The sequence below is a fragment of the Scardinius erythrophthalmus genome, assembly GCF_964197995.2.
Source record: "Scardinius erythrophthalmus genome assembly, chromosome: 16".
NCBI classification, from domain to species: Eukaryota; Metazoa; Chordata; class Actinopteri; order Cypriniformes; family Leuciscidae; genus Scardinius; species Scardinius erythrophthalmus.
Genome location: NC_138236.1, coordinates 19,023,473 through 19,041,996, shown reverse-complemented (window position 1 = coordinate 19,041,996; position 18,524 = coordinate 19,023,473). Strand labels below are relative to the sequence as shown.

Here is an 18,524-nt window from a genome sequence, read left to right as displayed (position 1 = left end):
CTGTCACATCTAAGAGCGCTTAGCGCTGACACATACCCATCTTTTCCCGTCACTCCCTTTCCCTCCTCCTCCAGATGATTTTGGGACCTCTGTCGCCTAGCCGAGCTCTATCCTTATCTTTCTCCTCCTCTTCCTCTCGTTTTTTCCAGATCACCTCAGGCTCTGCTTTTGCGCCCTCTGCGCTCGTCTCTTTGAGTCTATCCTCCTCTCTATCCTTCCTCTCCTGGAATCCCTCCCTCAACCTCCACACCGTGTATTCCACAGCGTTCCTCCTCTCCTCCTCCAGCTTCTGCCTCTCCAGCTCTCTCTCCCTCTCCAACACACTCGCTCTCTTCTTCCAGATAATCTCTCTCTCCTCCACGCCCCCTCCCTCGTCTTCTTTCCCGTTCTCCAGGCTGTCCTGCTACTCCTTTTTGCCTTAAAAAAAACCCCTGAGCCTCTTTGTAATCTCGCAATAATTCACTGAATCGACAAACAAATTGTATATTATACACAGATAATTAACCCTGATAAACAACAGTTTGTAGAAATATGATTTAGAAAAGGACAAACTAGACTTGGAAAGCCCTGAAACAGTTAAGTCAAAGATAAATATGGCTATATAGAAGACAACATGGGTTCGAGCACCATTTAGAGAACCACTGATTGTTTGGTGTGATCTGTGAAGAAGTTAAAGTGTGGCAATCCAGCTGCAAGGGAACTATGATGTACCTAAAACAAGCACGTTCCAGCACTGTCAGGGTGATGATAATGAGACCTGATTGGCCAAATCTGAAGTACCGCCTCCAGAGATATGCTCATTAGATGCTAACTGGTAAATCAATCAGTCGCTCATTAGCCTAAATGACACCTCAAAATCAGGCAAACAGTGTTGGATGGAGCAGCTCTTTATAGATCTGTTTCCTGAGTGAAAACCTACCCTCTAAATGTCACTTAGCAAAGTCAAACACCGAATTTAACCAACGCACTTCCCCAGTGTAAAGCACTTTAAAAACCTCTGATAGAGAGGTAACAGTCTTGTAACCTCCTACAGTTCTGAGCTAACATACCAGGGTAACTCTAAATCTCACAAATGATTAGCATTTGTAGACCATTAACAGTTTCTACTGTTGCTAAGAACACCAGTCTGTAGCAAAGTCCAGCCGACTTTGGTCAAATCCAGTCTTGCTCTTTTTACAATGGTTTTCACTGCATACATTTTACATAAGCTTTCACAAAACAATGTGAACTTCTATTGTCGTGGCTTACTTTGTCCGTTCAGGTATTTTAGATTTTTTGTATTTTTAGCACCAGTGTGTGACCACAAAGAAGCCTCAGGGCTGCAAAGGGAAAGCGTGTCTTGCCTCGGATGTGCATGAACAAATGCAAAACTTTTCAAGTTGTTCCAACAGATGTGACTGGCAGTCAAAGACAACAAGGCGGTGCCTATTATCTCAGCTGGAGTACAACAAGACCAGGGGGACCCGGGGGATTTATGTGCACTGCACTGCACTTCATCTACAAAGCATCACGTTAGTGGTGCTATTGGGCCATTCTTGCAGTGAAATTTTTTTTCACAGAGCACCTGTAAAGAGAACCGCTCGGACTCGATTGACAAAGCACAATAAGTTATGGGCCTGTGCTGCAAGTTCGTAAACTGCATCACAACGACATGGCACAGAATCAGTACTTTAGCACTGCAGAGCTCACTGTCTCCAAACAGCGTTGCTCTTTTTTTTTTGTGCACTTACAGAGAAGTGTCCAAGCTGTATTTAAGAGTTGCTCATCGTGTCATGAACTTTATTGACGTCAACACAACATGGCACAGAAGTAGCACAGTGTTTAGGAGAACCTGTACAGAGAAGTAGAAATCAAGCTGACTATATATATAAAAACATTTAAATAATATCAGTAACAGTTTAACACACAATGGTAACCTAGCTTGGGTGTAGCACCTGTCGGTTAGGAATATGGCAAAATCCCTGTTTTGATATGACGAGTTGTTTCAGAATCCAGTAAACATGAGTGAACCGAGTCGCCAAATCAACACTGGCTGAACTGTATCTAAAGGTTGAGAGGTTCCTGTTAATCTGAAGTAAACCAGCCACATAGAGAGACTATTGTCAATCACAGATGTACAGTAGCTAACAGACTAGCTTCTTTGTCTTTAAGACATTGAGATTAGCCATTTTGCTCATATAATCATAAAGGTAAATCGGATGTTGAATTAGTGCAGTTGAGCTCCAGCACACATGGCAAAACCTGAGTTAAACTACACCATTTTCAATTAACATTTTCAAATTATAACATAATAATTCAATGATATTGATGGTCAGTGAAAAAAGCCAATGTTAGATATGGCAAATCTGATTTAGAGATCGACTGAATGAGCAAAACGTTTCAGAGAAAGCACCTTGAACCCTCATTAGGTCCGAAGGTTCGACTCTTTCCTAACACTGACAAGATTGAACTTAAAGTCAGATTTAAAGCGTAACTTGGGACACTGCAACACACTTGCACTGAAGACAAAGCGTGAGAACGTAACATGCCAATGAAACTGTTGCTATGGTACCAGACTGAGGAAAAAGTGTGCGAGACAGAGTCATAAAATAAACCAAACAAAAGCCAACAAGTTTCGCCAACACAAAACCTGTCGACTCTCTCCGTGTCCAATCACGAGAGCTCAGAGCCAGCGAGAATCGATGTTCTGCAGCCAGCGCTGGCACAGGACGGGAAAGTTCAGCTGCTGCCGCCACCAACACGTCACTGGTGATTGGTGTTGACACCAGAACGCAGAATGAACCAGACACACATCCGAACATGCACAGAGCACAGTTGAGGCACCAGTCCAATGAGGAAATCAAATATTACTCAAGAGTACACTCACACTTAAGACTCATGCATGCTTCCGGGCTAAAGACAGCAGAACTAGCAAACACTAAAAAGTCCTCCTGAAATCTATGAAATATCTATCAATATATTCAAAAGCACCTTTTTTTATACACTACAAATAAAGACATCTAAATGTTTTGCATAAAAAAAAACCTGATTTGTGTCTGCATAACTCTTAAAGTAACACCAAAAACATTGGTTCAATAACAGACAGCACTATGTACATTAGAAATATAAGAGTTTGTGAGCTGCCATCCAAAAAAGTCAAAGTGAAAGATTTTAAGGAGCTTTAAAGAGCTTTTTTGTCCTCACGGTTTAGTTGTTGCAGAATGAAAAAGTAATATTTTATCCCCCAAGTCCTTGGATTAAAAAAAGAGAGTGAGAGTGCCACATTTTAGGTAAAACCGAACGACCTCCATGTTCAAATCATAATCACGTTAATATTTAAACAGTGTCACACAATCCACCTCCTTCTCCTCTTTCTCCCTCACTCGCTTTCTGGCTCAGTCCCCTCCCTGAAAGACAAAAACACGCTCTTTTCTCTTATCCGTTTCTTGGGTTCTCTTCAAAATCACAAAGTCACACCAGTTCCCTCGTTTAGAGTGAGTCTCGTCCAGCCTCACTTCTGTGGAACGTCGTGATGAATGGCACAGCGGTCTTCTTTTGTCCTCTCCTTCCCCCACAGTCTCTCATCCTCTCCTCTCTCCACCTCCGTCTGTGTGTGAGGAGCGATGCAGCCGACTGTCCTCTATTCTCCTCTCCTCCCTGTCTGGTCTATCGCTCTCACTCTCTCTCTCACTGATGCTAGCGCTGATTCCCTTTGCACTCCTGCCCCATCCCTCCCCTCCTCTCTCGCTCTCTCTCCTTGGCAGCATCAGTCATCTATGCATTTATGAGAGTGCGCATGCATGCACAAGCAGCCGAGCACCTCTCTCTCTAATGCACACAATTATGATGGGGGCTGAGAGAGAGAGAGAATTCATGGATGGAGGGAAAAAGTCTGCCCTCAACGCTCCTACCATGGTAACTTAAGAGCAGGCGAGTTGTAGGCTACTTCTTGATATTCCATAATCTTCCAAAAAATTACCACTTTTCCCCATCTTCCTGACACTTTAACAGGATTTATCACCCAAAAATCTATCCTCATTATTTACTCACCCTCATGTCTTTCCAAACGTGTATGACTAGCTTTCTTCAGTGGAACACAAAAGAAGGTATTCTGAAGAACTGTTTTTGTCCATACACTGAAAGTCAATGGGGTCCAAAACAAAACAACATTGGGCCCCATTGGCTTTCATTGAGTGAAAAACAAAAATTGAAACATTTTCCAAAATTGATTTGAAATGACATGAGGATGACCATGTTTGTGGGAACCAACCTCAACCACATCAATAAACCAATGCAAAAACAAAATGCAGGTCATATGGTACATCCTCAAGGTTATCTTGGTGTACTCGTTTACACGTTCAGATCAACCATGCAATAAGTGTCTAATCGATGTGTGCAAATAACTCGAGGGTTGATTTGTTATTCATTCAGTCGAGTGACCTGAATTCAGGGTTCTGGGAAAGAGTCAGCTGAACTACAAATCCCAGAGTGCACTGTGTTCGCATTCTTGCTTTCTAAGGACACAGGGGACTGCAAATGCTGCAAAGGTGCATCGATTCATTTTTTTCTGCTGCTTCTTCCCTGTCAGTTCTCTGTGCTGAAATGTCCGTCAGAAACGTCTGGAGGGAGGGAATATTCGAGCTTAAACACGGTTGCATCATGGTCCTTGGCTCCAGGGCATGGGCATGTCTGGCAAGCACACACACTCAGAGCAGACAGGCAGAGGGGGAGGGAGAGAGAGAAAGAGAGAGTATGCAAAACACAAATATAGGAAAGAGACACAGCTAGACAAATCACAAGAAAATAATTAATGCAGACAACAGGGTAATCAAACATGATCACATCAAAAGGACAACAGATTCATTTACATGCATTTAAATTTTAAGACAACAGACAGACAAACATGGCAGGGCTCAATAATAGGGAAGTGTTTTAAGTCAACTAACAGAACTTTCACTTGCAATCTCGAGCCAATACCTATTACGTTTATTGCTGATGTGCATGATGTAAGCTTTGGAAACTGTTCTTGTGCTGATGTATATAGGTCACCAAGGTAAAGTTATTTAGATCATGCCTAACATAGATGAGGAATTGTCTAAATTGCAACAATTATTGGTGAAAGTTAGAGATGAACAATATGTCGATACTATATCTTATGAGCCAATATTACAAATTATTTCTTTATAGGTATCGGTCGACTTTCGTTCATCTTCTAAACACAAATTAAGATATTTTAAATGAAATCTGAGAGCTTTATGTTCCTCCATTGACAGTCCATGCAATTACCACTTTGATAATTAAAAAAAAGTTCATAAAGAGATCCATATGAATCAAACCGTTTAGTCCCAATTTTCTAAGAGTATCAAATGCTTTATATGATCAACAGATTTAATTTAGGCTTTCATTCACAAATAAACATTGATTAGTGGACATAAACAGAAGCTCAAATGAACTTGCTTGATGCGCGAGAACAAACCTCATTGGTTCTTCCGGAAGCTCAAACAAGCTGCGCAACACAAGAATGAACCTCGTTGGATCTCGCACGTTAAGCAAACATGCTTGAGCTTTCGTTTACTATAACAGATGTGCGAGTTGATGAATGTTTTTATGTGAATAAATGCATAAATTAAATCTGTTCATCATATAAAGCGATCGTGTCTCTTCAGAAAATTCATTTTTAATTTAATTTAATTAATTTTACAATCTCTTGACCCTTTATGAACTTTTTGAAGCGTCAAAGTTATCATTGTGCAGCTGTCATTTGAGGAACAGAAATATCTCATATTTCATTACAAATATCTTATCTATTTGTGTACCAAAGATGAACGCAATTTTTTAAGGTTTGGAATGTGATGAGAGTGAGTAAATTTCATTTTTTGGTGAACTAACCCTTTAAAGGTAATTTAGTTTACCTTTGCCATCATTTAATAAATGAGTATTTAAAAACTCTAATTTACTAACAAATGAACTATATCCAAAAAGCTAAAAAATTTCAATCTCTATGTAAAACATTGTTTCCAAATATTTTTTTCCTGACACAAAAAATGTTATATATATATATATATATATATATATATATATATATATATATATATATATATATATATATACATACATGAGGTTTAGTGAGGTAAGCAAAAAAAAAAAAAAAAACTTATTGTTGAGCCCTGTGAGAGCTGCAAATTTTAAATGTGAGAGAAACAAGAACCATACTAAAAAAAAATTCAATATCAAGATTTTTTAATCATAATGCAAGCTTTAAAAAAATATCTAAATATCTCTCCCAAGAAAAACCCAAGATGAACCCAGAGCAGGTAAGAAATACAATAAATCCAAGCTTGAAGAACAAACTCCCGCTTTAATTTACAATTCTAGTGCCATGAACCCAAGATCTCTAACAAATTCTGATATGAAAAAGTAAATTCATGCATCAGAAAGAATAAGAAAGAAAGGAATAGGCGAGAACACGTGTGGGAAAGTGAAGATCCAGACACCCATCCCATCACCTGGTGCATTTTGGGAGTGTATCCCTTGGCATAGAGGCTGATGATTCTCAATAATGACAACATGAAGGCGCTTTACCTCCTAGATACCCACAGAACGGAAGGACAGGAAGTGAGCTAACAAAGAGCAATGTAGAGCCAGGCATTATGGTAAATCTAATGACCTACATTTTCAACTCCCTGCAGAAACATAATGTTGTGTATAAAGCACATTGCGCGTGCATGTGCGGAATGCAGTAAAAGATATTCATAGACGGCACTAGATGTTCTCTTCTGACCTGGCTCACTGTGCTAAAACTTTTAAACTAACTTTTGTTGCCATAACTGCAAAGATCAGACTCCTAGATTAAAATGTCCAACGCCTATTTTAACTACAATTGACTACATGGTACACAGCAAAAGTGCAGCATTATTCAGCACGAGGCTTGTAACTAATTAACAACTAGTAAATCAAGGCACACCCAATAAATTAATGTAATTTCACCTAAATGTTCATTGACAAAACTTCCTGTCGGTTGGGTCTCCGACTAAGTAATAGCATACGGCAAGGTTTATAAGTTAACCCCACTGGCTTCAACACAAACTCAGAAGTGGCCGAAATGTGTCAGGTTTTTCGGTAATGTATGACCAGCCTCCATGCCTCAGGATATGTACGTGCAGGTGTGTTTGGGAACGCTTACCACATACTCCATCGGAAAACACTCTTTTGTGTGCCACTTTTCCTAGGAAGTGCATGTAAACGTATATTAGCATGTTCACACGAAATCACATGACACATCAGCAAAGCCACCAATCACAGCAAGCCTTTGATTAGACTGAGGGGCAAAATCAAACAAAATAAATATTGGCATTAAAACATTCAGTTGTGTCAGGTAAGCGTTTATGCATGATTCAATCGAGGATTATTACAAACAACTTTCTAAATTAGTCGCTCTTCTTTGTAGCACCTGGGAGAAAAACATCACATGGCAGTAAACCGAATTAATTTGAGCCAATTCCCAAGTGCATCTGGCTACAACTGATTTTGTTTGATTGTGCACGCATGCATGTGCGTTCAAGATTAAAATATACTGCCCCAAAAAAGAGAAAAGCACATTAAAGAATGTCTGCGGTCGTGCTCAGACAAACCATGGAATGAAAGGAATGACCAGGCAGGACGGGTAATGGGCATGTATGCTTGTGTCTCCAATACACAGCAGATTGAATCGGTGACAGTGCGCACATGTTCCAGCCTGCTGGGAGTTGGTCAGAGCAGGTAACATTCTTAAAGCAGCCACCCAGAATAGAACTGTTCCTGCGGTAAGTAGTCAATAGCAACTCCTCTGGAACACTTTGTGTTACTTTGGTAACAACGCACTCTTTGCTTATCAACGATACTGCTCTGCAGAGCGCACAAAACTGAAAAAAGCATTGTGGGTGGGGTGCACTTCAAACCCACATTGACACTCTAACAGATGTGAGATGTGGGCAGAGAATGAAAGGTAGCAGACTCATTTGACTACAAAAATTCAAAGTTTTTAATTCGTGTACAGAAGATTGAAAAAAAATATATATATTGGATTGGTACGTAGTTTTTTTTTTTTTTTTTTATGCACATACTGTAATTAGAGCAGGATTAGTATCATAGAGACTTCTGGTTAGAATAGAGGCTAGTTTGGTTCATTTTGCAACTTATTCCAGGAAAGAACCACACACCGCCGCTGGCGAGGGCGGCATGGCACGTCTTGCTGCTTGATCATGTGAATTTGATAAGGCGGCGCGCAACACTGTTTATAGGCAACATTTTCACGCTAGAACGCTTGTTTTTCAGTGGGAATGCAAATTAGATTAGCACTTAACCATGACCACAAAAGCCACACCACACAAATGGCTTTTAATTGGTTTATTTCGTAAGCAAACATGTCACTATAATTGTTAAGTTCTTTCCATCGATCAATTTCTTACTTTAACATTTAAAAGATTCCATGAGGTTAACTTATACCCTACTTGGTCAGTCTACACAAATAACGATCGACATGCTTGTTTGCTTTGCGGCCATTTAAATAAAGTTTAAAAAAAGATCAAGCATTCGATCTACGTCAGAGCATCAGAGCGTCCACGAATCTTTCTACGGCGTCGTTGGCAGGGTGGCGAGAGCGAATTTTGCCGCTCTTGCCGGCGGCGGTGTGAACGCACATGACTAATATGTGAAGCGACTGATCATGGTTTTATTTTTTTTACGTTAAGTTTACACTGATCCTAAACGGGTGTGATGGGACAAGTTTCCAGTAACCAATTATCATTAACAAAAATACAATGAAAACAAAAACTGCGAGTGAACGAGTGAAGTGTGAACTGAAAACAACTATTAATTGGAAAAACTGAAACCAAACTAAAATACATTTTCTTGACTTAAAATCTAAGTAGAATAAAAATGGCCACAAATTAATTTTAGTTTTTGTTGTTTGAAACGAAATATAGTTTAGGTTTCAAATGTCATGACTTGCTTTAATTAAAGCTGCAGTTCTAAATGAACTAAAAAGGTATATTACTGACAATGGTAATTCATTACGGTAAACTAATAATAATGATTTATAATTTGAGCTGTTGGTTTGGATTTCACAGCAAATGTCAGTTTGATGTCAATTGTTTTTGTATGCTTTTTGTTAACTTGTTTTTTTTTTATTGTAGTCAGGGAGTCAAAAACAGTGGAAGCCAGTTACAGATATTTGTGCAGTATTTTTTATGCTTTTTCTTTTCTTTTGAAAGGGGGTGAGTTTTGCAAGTTTGGTGATATTTGCACTAAAAAAAAATCATGTCCTGTAAGCACATGTACAGTACACCATCACACTGTAAACCATCATATTTATTTGCGAAGAAGATCTGAACCGAAGTCCAATAGTCAAATAATCACCAAAACAATGTTCCTCCGCAAGAAACTTGTAGTTTATCGCCTCAAATCGCTATAGAGCCAAATCCAATGAGCCAAATTTAATGATACACTTAAATTGCATCAATCAAAATAAACTGAAAAACACAAAGAAATCTAATCTAAAACATATTACTAACTAACCAAAACTTTGCTATTTGAAAAGGACAAACTAAACCTTAAAATACAAGAGAAATTCTAAATTTAAAACTATAATAACCCTGCAGTGACAAGCAACTTGTCTTACCAGTCCCACAGGTACACAGTTCTGCATCAGCCCGAGGTGGACTGTTGATTTAAGGGGAAGGTGTTCGTGTTTGCATTTCTCTTTCTGGGAGTGGACAGAGGCCCAACATAGCCTGAGTTTTTTCTTCGCAGTACATAATAACAGGGTTGACCGGAGGACTGAGCTGAAGTACACTGAAGCTCAATGTTTCAGACTTAGCAGCCCATACATGTCCCTGAAACCGCATGTCTTAGTCATTAAAGATTAGGTAAAGACCTGGAGATGCAAGTAATGGCACTTTCTGTCTGACTCACAGCCATATATACATACAGACCGAACCCGAGTCCTCTGACCCAAGTGTGACCTCTGCGGGATCATGGGAAGACTGGGAATCTAATGCAAATCATGACAGGAGAAAAATTCTCAACTAAAAAAAAAAAAAAACAGAGTTTTCAAGTGAAACAGGAAACCAACATAAAAAGCCCCAGTGAACTTTTACATGTGGTTTCATATTGGTCTTATGATATCTTTGATTCTCTCAGGCATGCATACTATATGAAAAGCCCATCTTTCTCACACTCACACACAAATAGTTATCAAATTATTTTTTTACTTTGTTTATATAGTTTTTCTTTTTAACCCAACAAACATAACGATACTGATAAACACAAGACACATGCATTTTTACTTCTTGCGTACTCAATCTATGGCAAATTTTTGTGAAGGAAGACAAGCATGTGAAGTTTGTCTGGTTTCAAACTGAAGCGAAACACTGTCTGAAGTTTTCCTGAAGAACTGAAAAGCTCTTAAACCTATTGTTGCGCCGGTGCCAATAAAGTCATTCAGATAGCAGATTTGAACAAAAAAAATCAAGTGCAAATACAAATACAAAAATTAGATTGAAGGAAACAGGGTTTTAATTATCAACCTTTATTAAATATATGAACACAGAAACCCCCTGTAAATAGGTTAATGTCACGTTTCCCATTTCATGACTAGTAAAATAATAGCAATTTACTCTGTAAAATGGAGTAATCCGCAGGGTGATGGGCACGGAGATGGGTAAAAAGTTTGATGACTACACATTCTGCCGCGTCGCGTGTAGGACAACTCGAGGAATCGCACACCAGAAGCTCACTTTCTCAGTTTATGGCCAGCAATATTCTTATGTTTAAGGACATTATGAAATTAAGACAATGTCTGTACTATGATATGATTGTACTGTACAATTAAATACAATAGCCTAGTTGCTGAGTCTGTGATCTGAACACTTTACCTCAGAGCATCCGTTAACTGAATGAATTGAGAATATCACCTGAAAATCCGATAAAATCAATAATTTTCATTCAAGCAGCTGATTTTTCGGGTGTGGACAAAGTGTTTCACTCTAACTGCGCGGGCGCGGGCGCGGGCGAGCGCTGCGTCGTCTTCTTAGGTGTCCTCGGGTGCAATACAGACACCTGATAGGTGAACCAGGTTCTGGCGCTGGAGTATTTACATGTCATGTTATCAAGAGAGTCCTATTCATTTTAAACATTGTGGTTATCGCCAATACCGGTATATTGTCACACTCTAAATGAACACAACACAATGTCGAGATTTCATGCTTTGAATATCACGATTATCGTCAACACCGGTCCGGTATATTGCGACACCCCTACTGCGAAGACAGCAAAAATGACATGAAATACTACTTTAACAACATACCAGAACTATTAGCAATCCCAGAAAACACACAATAGTCCCATGGTTCTCGCTGTCACACACTGACACAATTACCAAGATAAATACTGTACATCTATCAATGCACAGCTATGTGACGGCATAAATAAGTCTACAAGATTAAAGCCATTATGGCATGAATTGTGGGAATCTGTCAATGGCTTTTCTGAGTGGACATTAGATTAGCATTCACTCAGGCTTCTAGACTACAGAAGTGTGAGCCATCTATTTTAGGACTCTCTCCCTTCTTCTCTCTTTTCCAAGTACTACTGCAGTCTGTCTTGCTTAAATACACAGTGCTGACGCTTCCTCGAACACCAACTTCCACTCTCTTTCAGCAGAAAATAGATCTAAAAAAAAACTTACTGTTCTGTTTAGCCAATCTTAAAGAACTGTTAGGTCACACAATACATCTTGTTTTTTTTCACTTTTGTTAAAGAAACCGCTGTGATCAAACACAAGGACAAAACAGTTTCCATAATATACTATGGAGCCCGCAAGTGACATTTGCAGAAAAAAATTCACAAGAAACTTTTGTATGTGAACAGGAAAACTAGATGTATCAGAAATGGCAACATGTAAGCACACAAACTTCTCATTCATATTATTGATTCTAAAAACTAACAGCTGGTTATCAGCCCATTTACTCACCTTAGTTATTGCCTCAATTCATCAGCTGACCTCTACAATGTACACTACACAATATACCATGCAAAAGTTTGGGTCAGCAATAAGTCTCTTAAGCTTAACAAGGCTGCATTTATTTGATCAAAAATACAGAAAAAAAACAGTAATATTGTGAAATATTACAATTCAAAACAACTGTTTTCTACATATTTAAAAATGTAATTTATTCCTGTGATGGCAAAGCTGAATTTTCAGCATTATTACTCCAGTCTTCAGTGTCACATGATCCTTCAAAAATCATTCTAATATGATGATTTGCTGCTCAACAAACATTTCTTAATTATTATTCATGTTGAAAACAGTTGTGCTGCTTAATATTTTTGTGTAAATCTGAATTTTTTGGGATTCTTTGATTAATACAAAGCTCAAAAGAACAGCATTTATTTTAAACAGAAATATTTTGTCCTTCCTGAAAAAAATTATAATATCTTTAAAAAAAAAAAAGATCTTACTGAAACCAAACTTTTGAATATAGTATATTTGTAGTTTTCCCATGCACATAAGAAAGTTTTTATCTGTGCATGCGCAAAAGTCTCAGGCTTTCTTTCTGCAACTCTTCACCTTTCAGTAAAATGTATGTAAACCCTGAGTGACCAATACAATGTGTACACAGTTAAAAAGAATAAGTACCAAAGTATGTTTTAATAATATGCTACTTTAAACCTACAAGCACAAATATTGTGGCACTATAACAGATCAAAAGTGGGATTGACAAAATACATGATTTCAAGTAGGGCAAAAATCTCACAAAAAAACTCAATCATCCCTGGATCTTTGTCAAAATCTCAATTAGGAAAAACATTTGCAAGCTCACATTACCAAATGCCTAAGCATCAGCGACACAAGTGCAGGATTTGAGAAACAGCTTGTGTGTCTCTCGCAGTGGGTATGCCACGTGTGGGTTTACTCAGAGCGAAACCATTTGGACAAAAGGCCATCGCATCCTGGGGTGGTGGGGGTGGGGGGGTGGTGTTATGTTAAAAACCATAAGAACCACAAACAGCTCATGAGGTCTGAGCAGGATATCGGTGATATCAGAGAAAGTCCCACCACTGGAAGTAGTCAAGGGTGGTCATTGTAACACTCCTCACACACCCAAACTTTTAGAGAGAATTTTAAAGGGAGGTTCAGGTGAAAATGAACATCGTCCTCATTTATTCACCCTTATGTCCTTCTGAGCTGGTATTATTTTCTTTCTTTAATAAAATGTTTGAGCACTGTGTCAGACTGGAAGATTATCAGTGAATGAATAACAGCTTGAATATGAGTCTGTTCCTATCACAATGCAATTATAGGGCTTCAGAAGATATTATATGAACTTTTCAGAGCTTTGAAAGTGTGACTAACTATCCACAATAAAGGGCTGGAATGACATTGGGGTGTGTAAATGATAACAAATTTGTAATTTTGGGGTAAAACATTCTTGAATTAGGGATGCTAATGCTTAATCGTCGATCAGTTAATTGTCGATAATAATTTAATCGAAAGGTCATCGTTAGAGTGCGTAGTTTTGAGGTGCGTCTGGCTCATGAGCAAAACATGTGCAGCAGACACACATGGAAAAATGAAACATGTGTGCCGTAGTTACCTGGTATGCCGTCTGCTCTCGCGGTGCTTTGATGTCATATACTGATTGGTCTGCACAGTGCCACTTCAAGCCGAACACACCTAATGTCTTCAAGCCATGCAATGGATTAGGTAGGCTAGCCATTCATTTCAAAATATAATTAACCAAGGGTCCAAAAAAACCTACAAACAAGTGATTTTACTGAACATCAGAACTACTTGTGTAAACGCCACAGTAAAAGTACATAGACTAAACAACATGTAATACGATCCTGGTTGATGTTTCAGATGTGCACTCCTATTCTAAGGCTCAAGGTAAATCAAGACCTGTCAATCTGAGCAATCAAACCAATCCAATCGCGCTCCAGCTGTAAAACAGTGTCTCTACCAAGCCCCCAATGTTTCGGAAAACATTGAAGCTTCCCTGGGCGCCGCCATTGGCTAGCAGACCATCACCTGCTGTTAGCATCCCATTGACTCCCATTCATTTTGGCGTCACTTTGACAGTGAATAACTTTACATCTGAGGCGTTTAAAGACTCCATTTGTCCATTATTTATTTCTAAAGAAACACGAAAATGTACAAAAGGCTCCATTACCTTATATCTTACGTTATGGCCCCGTAGATGCAGTTTTTGTAAAAATAGGCTAACGATTGCGTCATACCCACATAAAGAATTACCGTATGGACAGGAGGAGAAGCTCACGCGCAATCGGGGGGACGTGGAGGCAAAGTGACAAAGTAATTAATCAAAATACTTAGCAAAAGTTACTCCTGCTCCTAGCTCATGGACACCTTCTACTCACACTCTCCGTCTCTGCAAGATTCGGAAGGGAATGATTGAGATTTCGCTTGGCACAGCTGCTAGAAGACAGACGGGTTGCTCACGTCACATCTACGTCGTCAAGCTCAGTTCGAGTCTGCGCAGTACGCTTGACCATCAGGAAGTTAGTGCTTCTAATTGACTTCATTTGTCTCCGTTGAATCCAATGGGGTCGCTGTGTCCAGTTTATATACTGTCTATGGTCTCTACCCACTACAGCCAAACAACATACCCAAGATCCAGTTTACATTAGTTGAACTTTCAAATTAGGTTGGAATACACTACGCATTGGCTTATGTTGTGTTTGGGTTCATTCAAGACCACCTGCTCTAAATAAAGATATGCAATCTACTATGGTCAACTAATGTTTAGTTGAAAGTCTATATGTTATGCACAATGATTTTACAGATCACATTTTCATGTAAAGCAGTTATTTTTTCAAGCCATGAAAATAGAGCACTTCTAATGACAGCAAATTTAAAAGCACTTGTTAAGTGAGGGTCGTATTCCCTATATTTTCTGTAAAGCCAAGCTTCTAAGCCTTAAAACGACACCTATTTTCTGTTGGTTAAGTAACATGATGACTAGTAGTGGTTAAGAGGTTGATTAATGATTATTCATCATTACTTTAAACAGTGGCGGCTGGTGCTAAAAAAATTTGGGGGGGCACAACAAACTGAATTTTTAATTCAGGACTGAATGTAGGCTTATTGTTAAATAACAATTTAACAGTGATAATAATGTAGCTATCATTAGCCTAAAGTTTAGCTAAAACTTCAGCCGGTAGGGTAGCCAATTGCCAAATAAATCTGAATTTTTGGGCTAAATGGCGATGTATGGTATAATCTGAGTATTTAATTATTATTTCTCTATTTGAATAAAAAAAAACCTGTATTTAATTAAAAAAATATATATATATCCTGATCGATATTGTCCTACAAACAATGTTCATATTGAGGTTATAAAAACAAACATAGTGTTGCTGTCTATCTGCAGTCTATCCAAAAAGGGGTCAAATCACATTACATTCTAACATTGCAACATTACAATCTAAAAACAAAATAATGCTTTTTAAAGTAGTTAAATTTACTAAACCAAAAAAAAAAAAAAAAAGCTAATATCATAAAAATACACATGTAGGTTTGAAATTCTCTAGCACAATTATGTTCACCAACAACAACAAATATTCAACAACAAATTTTTTAGCTAAATATATTTATAATTTAGTGCTAATGTATATTTTAGTCAGAATAATTGCGCTCCTATTGTTCCTGCTCCTGTTCGGCGCGCATGCACGCGGGGGCGCTCGTTCACGGAAGTATAGCTTGCAGAAAGCTCGCCCACTCATGACAGCAAACTGGACTTTCTAACATTTACAGATGGAGAATATGTCCGTGAAATGTAAGTTATGCACTGAGGAAATTATTGGATGTCACTTCAGCTTATGGCTAAATACTATTAGAGGTACATTTGTTTCCACCAATCGCTGCACAAGTTAAGGTTACGTATGATGACGAAAGCACGTTAGTGCGAGCCCTCCCGGAACCCATAGAGAATGCATTGCAGTGCCTGCAGTTCGAAAAAAAAAATCTTTGAATGTAAGTCTATGGGAAGACTCTGGGCGATTCTCAGCCAGAGTGAAATCGCCCAAAAAGAGGCGGTACTCCACAGAACGTGACTCGGCGCTGATTGGACTATATCCAGAGGCAGAACAACAGTGAGTGACTGCTAACCATATTAGACATTCTCTGCTGCTAGCGTAACTCTGTGGTTGAATGAGATAGTGATAGAAAGTCCCTTTCACACTTTAGTGGTGCGTCGCCCGATCGCCCTAATGAAGAAACCGCCGCTGACTTTAAACAATGATCGCTTATGGGAATTTATGTAAACTGACATAAATACAAGGAATTTAGAGGCCTACCTGTAAGATGAGATTCAGTTGATCTTCACTTTCTGGAGTGAAATTTCAAAAACCTGACAATATTGTCACTACCCCCACGACAAAACATGTCAAATAAGAGAGAGACAGGGTGTGACTGCAAGGAGACAAGGTGGTCAGTGAAGAGACAGGCTGACTAATGTGCCAGACATGAAGAGAGACAGACAGACTGGAAAGAACCTTTGGTCTATTTTATGACCTGCATGTGGATCATAAAGAGCCAGATAACTCTCGCTTATAAACGAAGAATGTGGTTGTATCTGTATTGTGTCAGTAGATGAGTGGGTCACATATTTGGGTCACAAATGGAATATTTTGAATATTTTCATAAAAAATAGAATATCGAATCAAAAATGCTAGATGAAAACAAGAAATATAAAACCAGTTAGTTAAATTTCAAAATGTATAAAAAATAAAATAAAAAAATGTATATGCTTTGAGGTGGATGAATTCTGTCCATGAACTACAATAAAAAAACATTTACCGAAAAAATTCCTAGATGTGCATCAGAAAATTATGAATTATGAAAATTATATCCGTATTGGATTTTAATTGTATATGCTCATTTCCATTTAGATTACCTTTGCCCTCATCTAATGCTCAATTAAAGCTATTTTTTAAAAAGGCACTAATAATAATCATTTAAGAACACTGGTAGGCCTAAATGTAATCTTTAGCAGATATCAAAATTAATATCAATACAGTATATTGAACATTATAGCCTGAATTTACTTTTATCATTTAAAATGACTGTTTTTATTTTTAAACAACTGATTTCAGAATTTTTTTTTTTTACTTGTTTAGACAAAATGGTATACAGTAGCATTGTAATATCTACTATTTATGGGTTATCGGCCACAACGTAAAAATAATTATCATAAATTAAGTTTACAACTTGGATGGAAACATAGCTTGTGTGTGTGTGTGTGTGTGTGTGTGTGTGTGTGTGTGTGTGTGTGTGTGTGTGTGTGTGTGTGTGTGTGTGTGTGTGTGTGTGTGTGTGTGTGTGTGTGTTGAAGGCAATAGAGAACATGGTAAGAATTGAACAGGAAATGCCCCCTCCCCACTTTTACGACAACCAATCAAGTGGTGAGAAAGATAAGAAACAAAAGACAATGCATGCTGCTTGACATTTCAACTACACACCACATGTAGAGAATTATCGATGTCTATCGTCCATGTGGCTTCAGTACCTGACCATGTTCCTCTATGTGCAGCTGAACTACTCGCTTTGTTGTAAACCAAACCAACATCCTGTTGACTCAAGTGTTGACCACCTACACATCACTGCCGCTGTTGTTCTTCTAGGTCTGGCCAAAGTTCTCACCAACCATCTGCACACTGTGCACAAAAGTATTTTCAAAAAGAAACCTTCAAGATCACAACACTGAAGCCTTATGATAGGAGACGGAGGGCAGGCTGGGACAAAGCCATTGCCTTCAGCAGTCTCTAAAAATGGTGAATACTCCTTCAGATATGCCACAGATGAATCTGAAACCCATGGAAAAACCCATTTGACATCCTGCCCAGGGTAAAGGACTAGATCTGGGAACAACTGCACATGTTTAAGCAGTCAACTTGACCAGACAATCTATAATTCTCTGTTGTCTAGCAAACACATGCGTCATCTGGGCCATCGAAAACATAAACTACTCAGTGGGACATTGTGATAGCACAGGAACATGATATCCTGTCGCGTGCTCCTCAGAGAATAGATGGGAAGTTTGGGACAGTGGCTCAAAGTGCCGTATTTCTAAACTTGATATAAATTAGAGGAAGCCAGACAGTGGAAAACATCAATAACATCACAAAAACCAAACACGTATTGGGCCTTAGTTATGAAATACAAACAGAATGAATTGTTCATTAATACATTCTTACATAAAATGTCCCATTTAATCTGGCCTGCTGCCCTGCTCTCACTTCATCAATGCAATTCACTGGCCAAACATCATTCAGTACGTAATTATTTATTGCAGAAGCACATTTCTAATGTGTTTGGCTCCATCTTTTAGAAGACTTTCCACAGTTCACAAATTTACAAAGAAGAAGAAGTCTGGAGGAGGCCTCAAAAGGGACAACATAAGAGTTTACTGTGTTTTGATAGATCGGCTCAGAGACACATTATACTCCTCAGAAACAAAAATTACTCTTTTCCGAGCATAGGGTTT

At 38.5% G+C, this 18,524-nt stretch overlaps 1 protein-coding gene across 4 annotated transcripts in view; it reads right to left on the bottom strand.

Annotated features, from left to right (window-relative positions):
• Nucleotides 1-18,524, bottom strand: part of shc1 (SHC (Src homology 2 domain containing) transforming protein 1) — a 40,729-nt gene that overhangs the window by 20,251 nt on the left and 1,954 nt on the right. Inside the window, exon 2 of one of the 4 annotated variants that reach the window (XM_081389829.1) lies at nt 7,163-7,204. The exons of 2 other annotated variants lie outside the window; for them this stretch is intronic. In XM_081389829.1, the coding sequence (XP_081245955.1) occupies nt 7,163-7,174 (12 nt within the window). In that variant the 5' untranslated portion in view covers nt 7,175-7,204. Of the gene's footprint in view, nt 1-7,162; nt 7,205-18,524 lie in introns of those variants that run through there. One more of the 4 variants, XM_081389831.1, reaches the window with a different exon arrangement.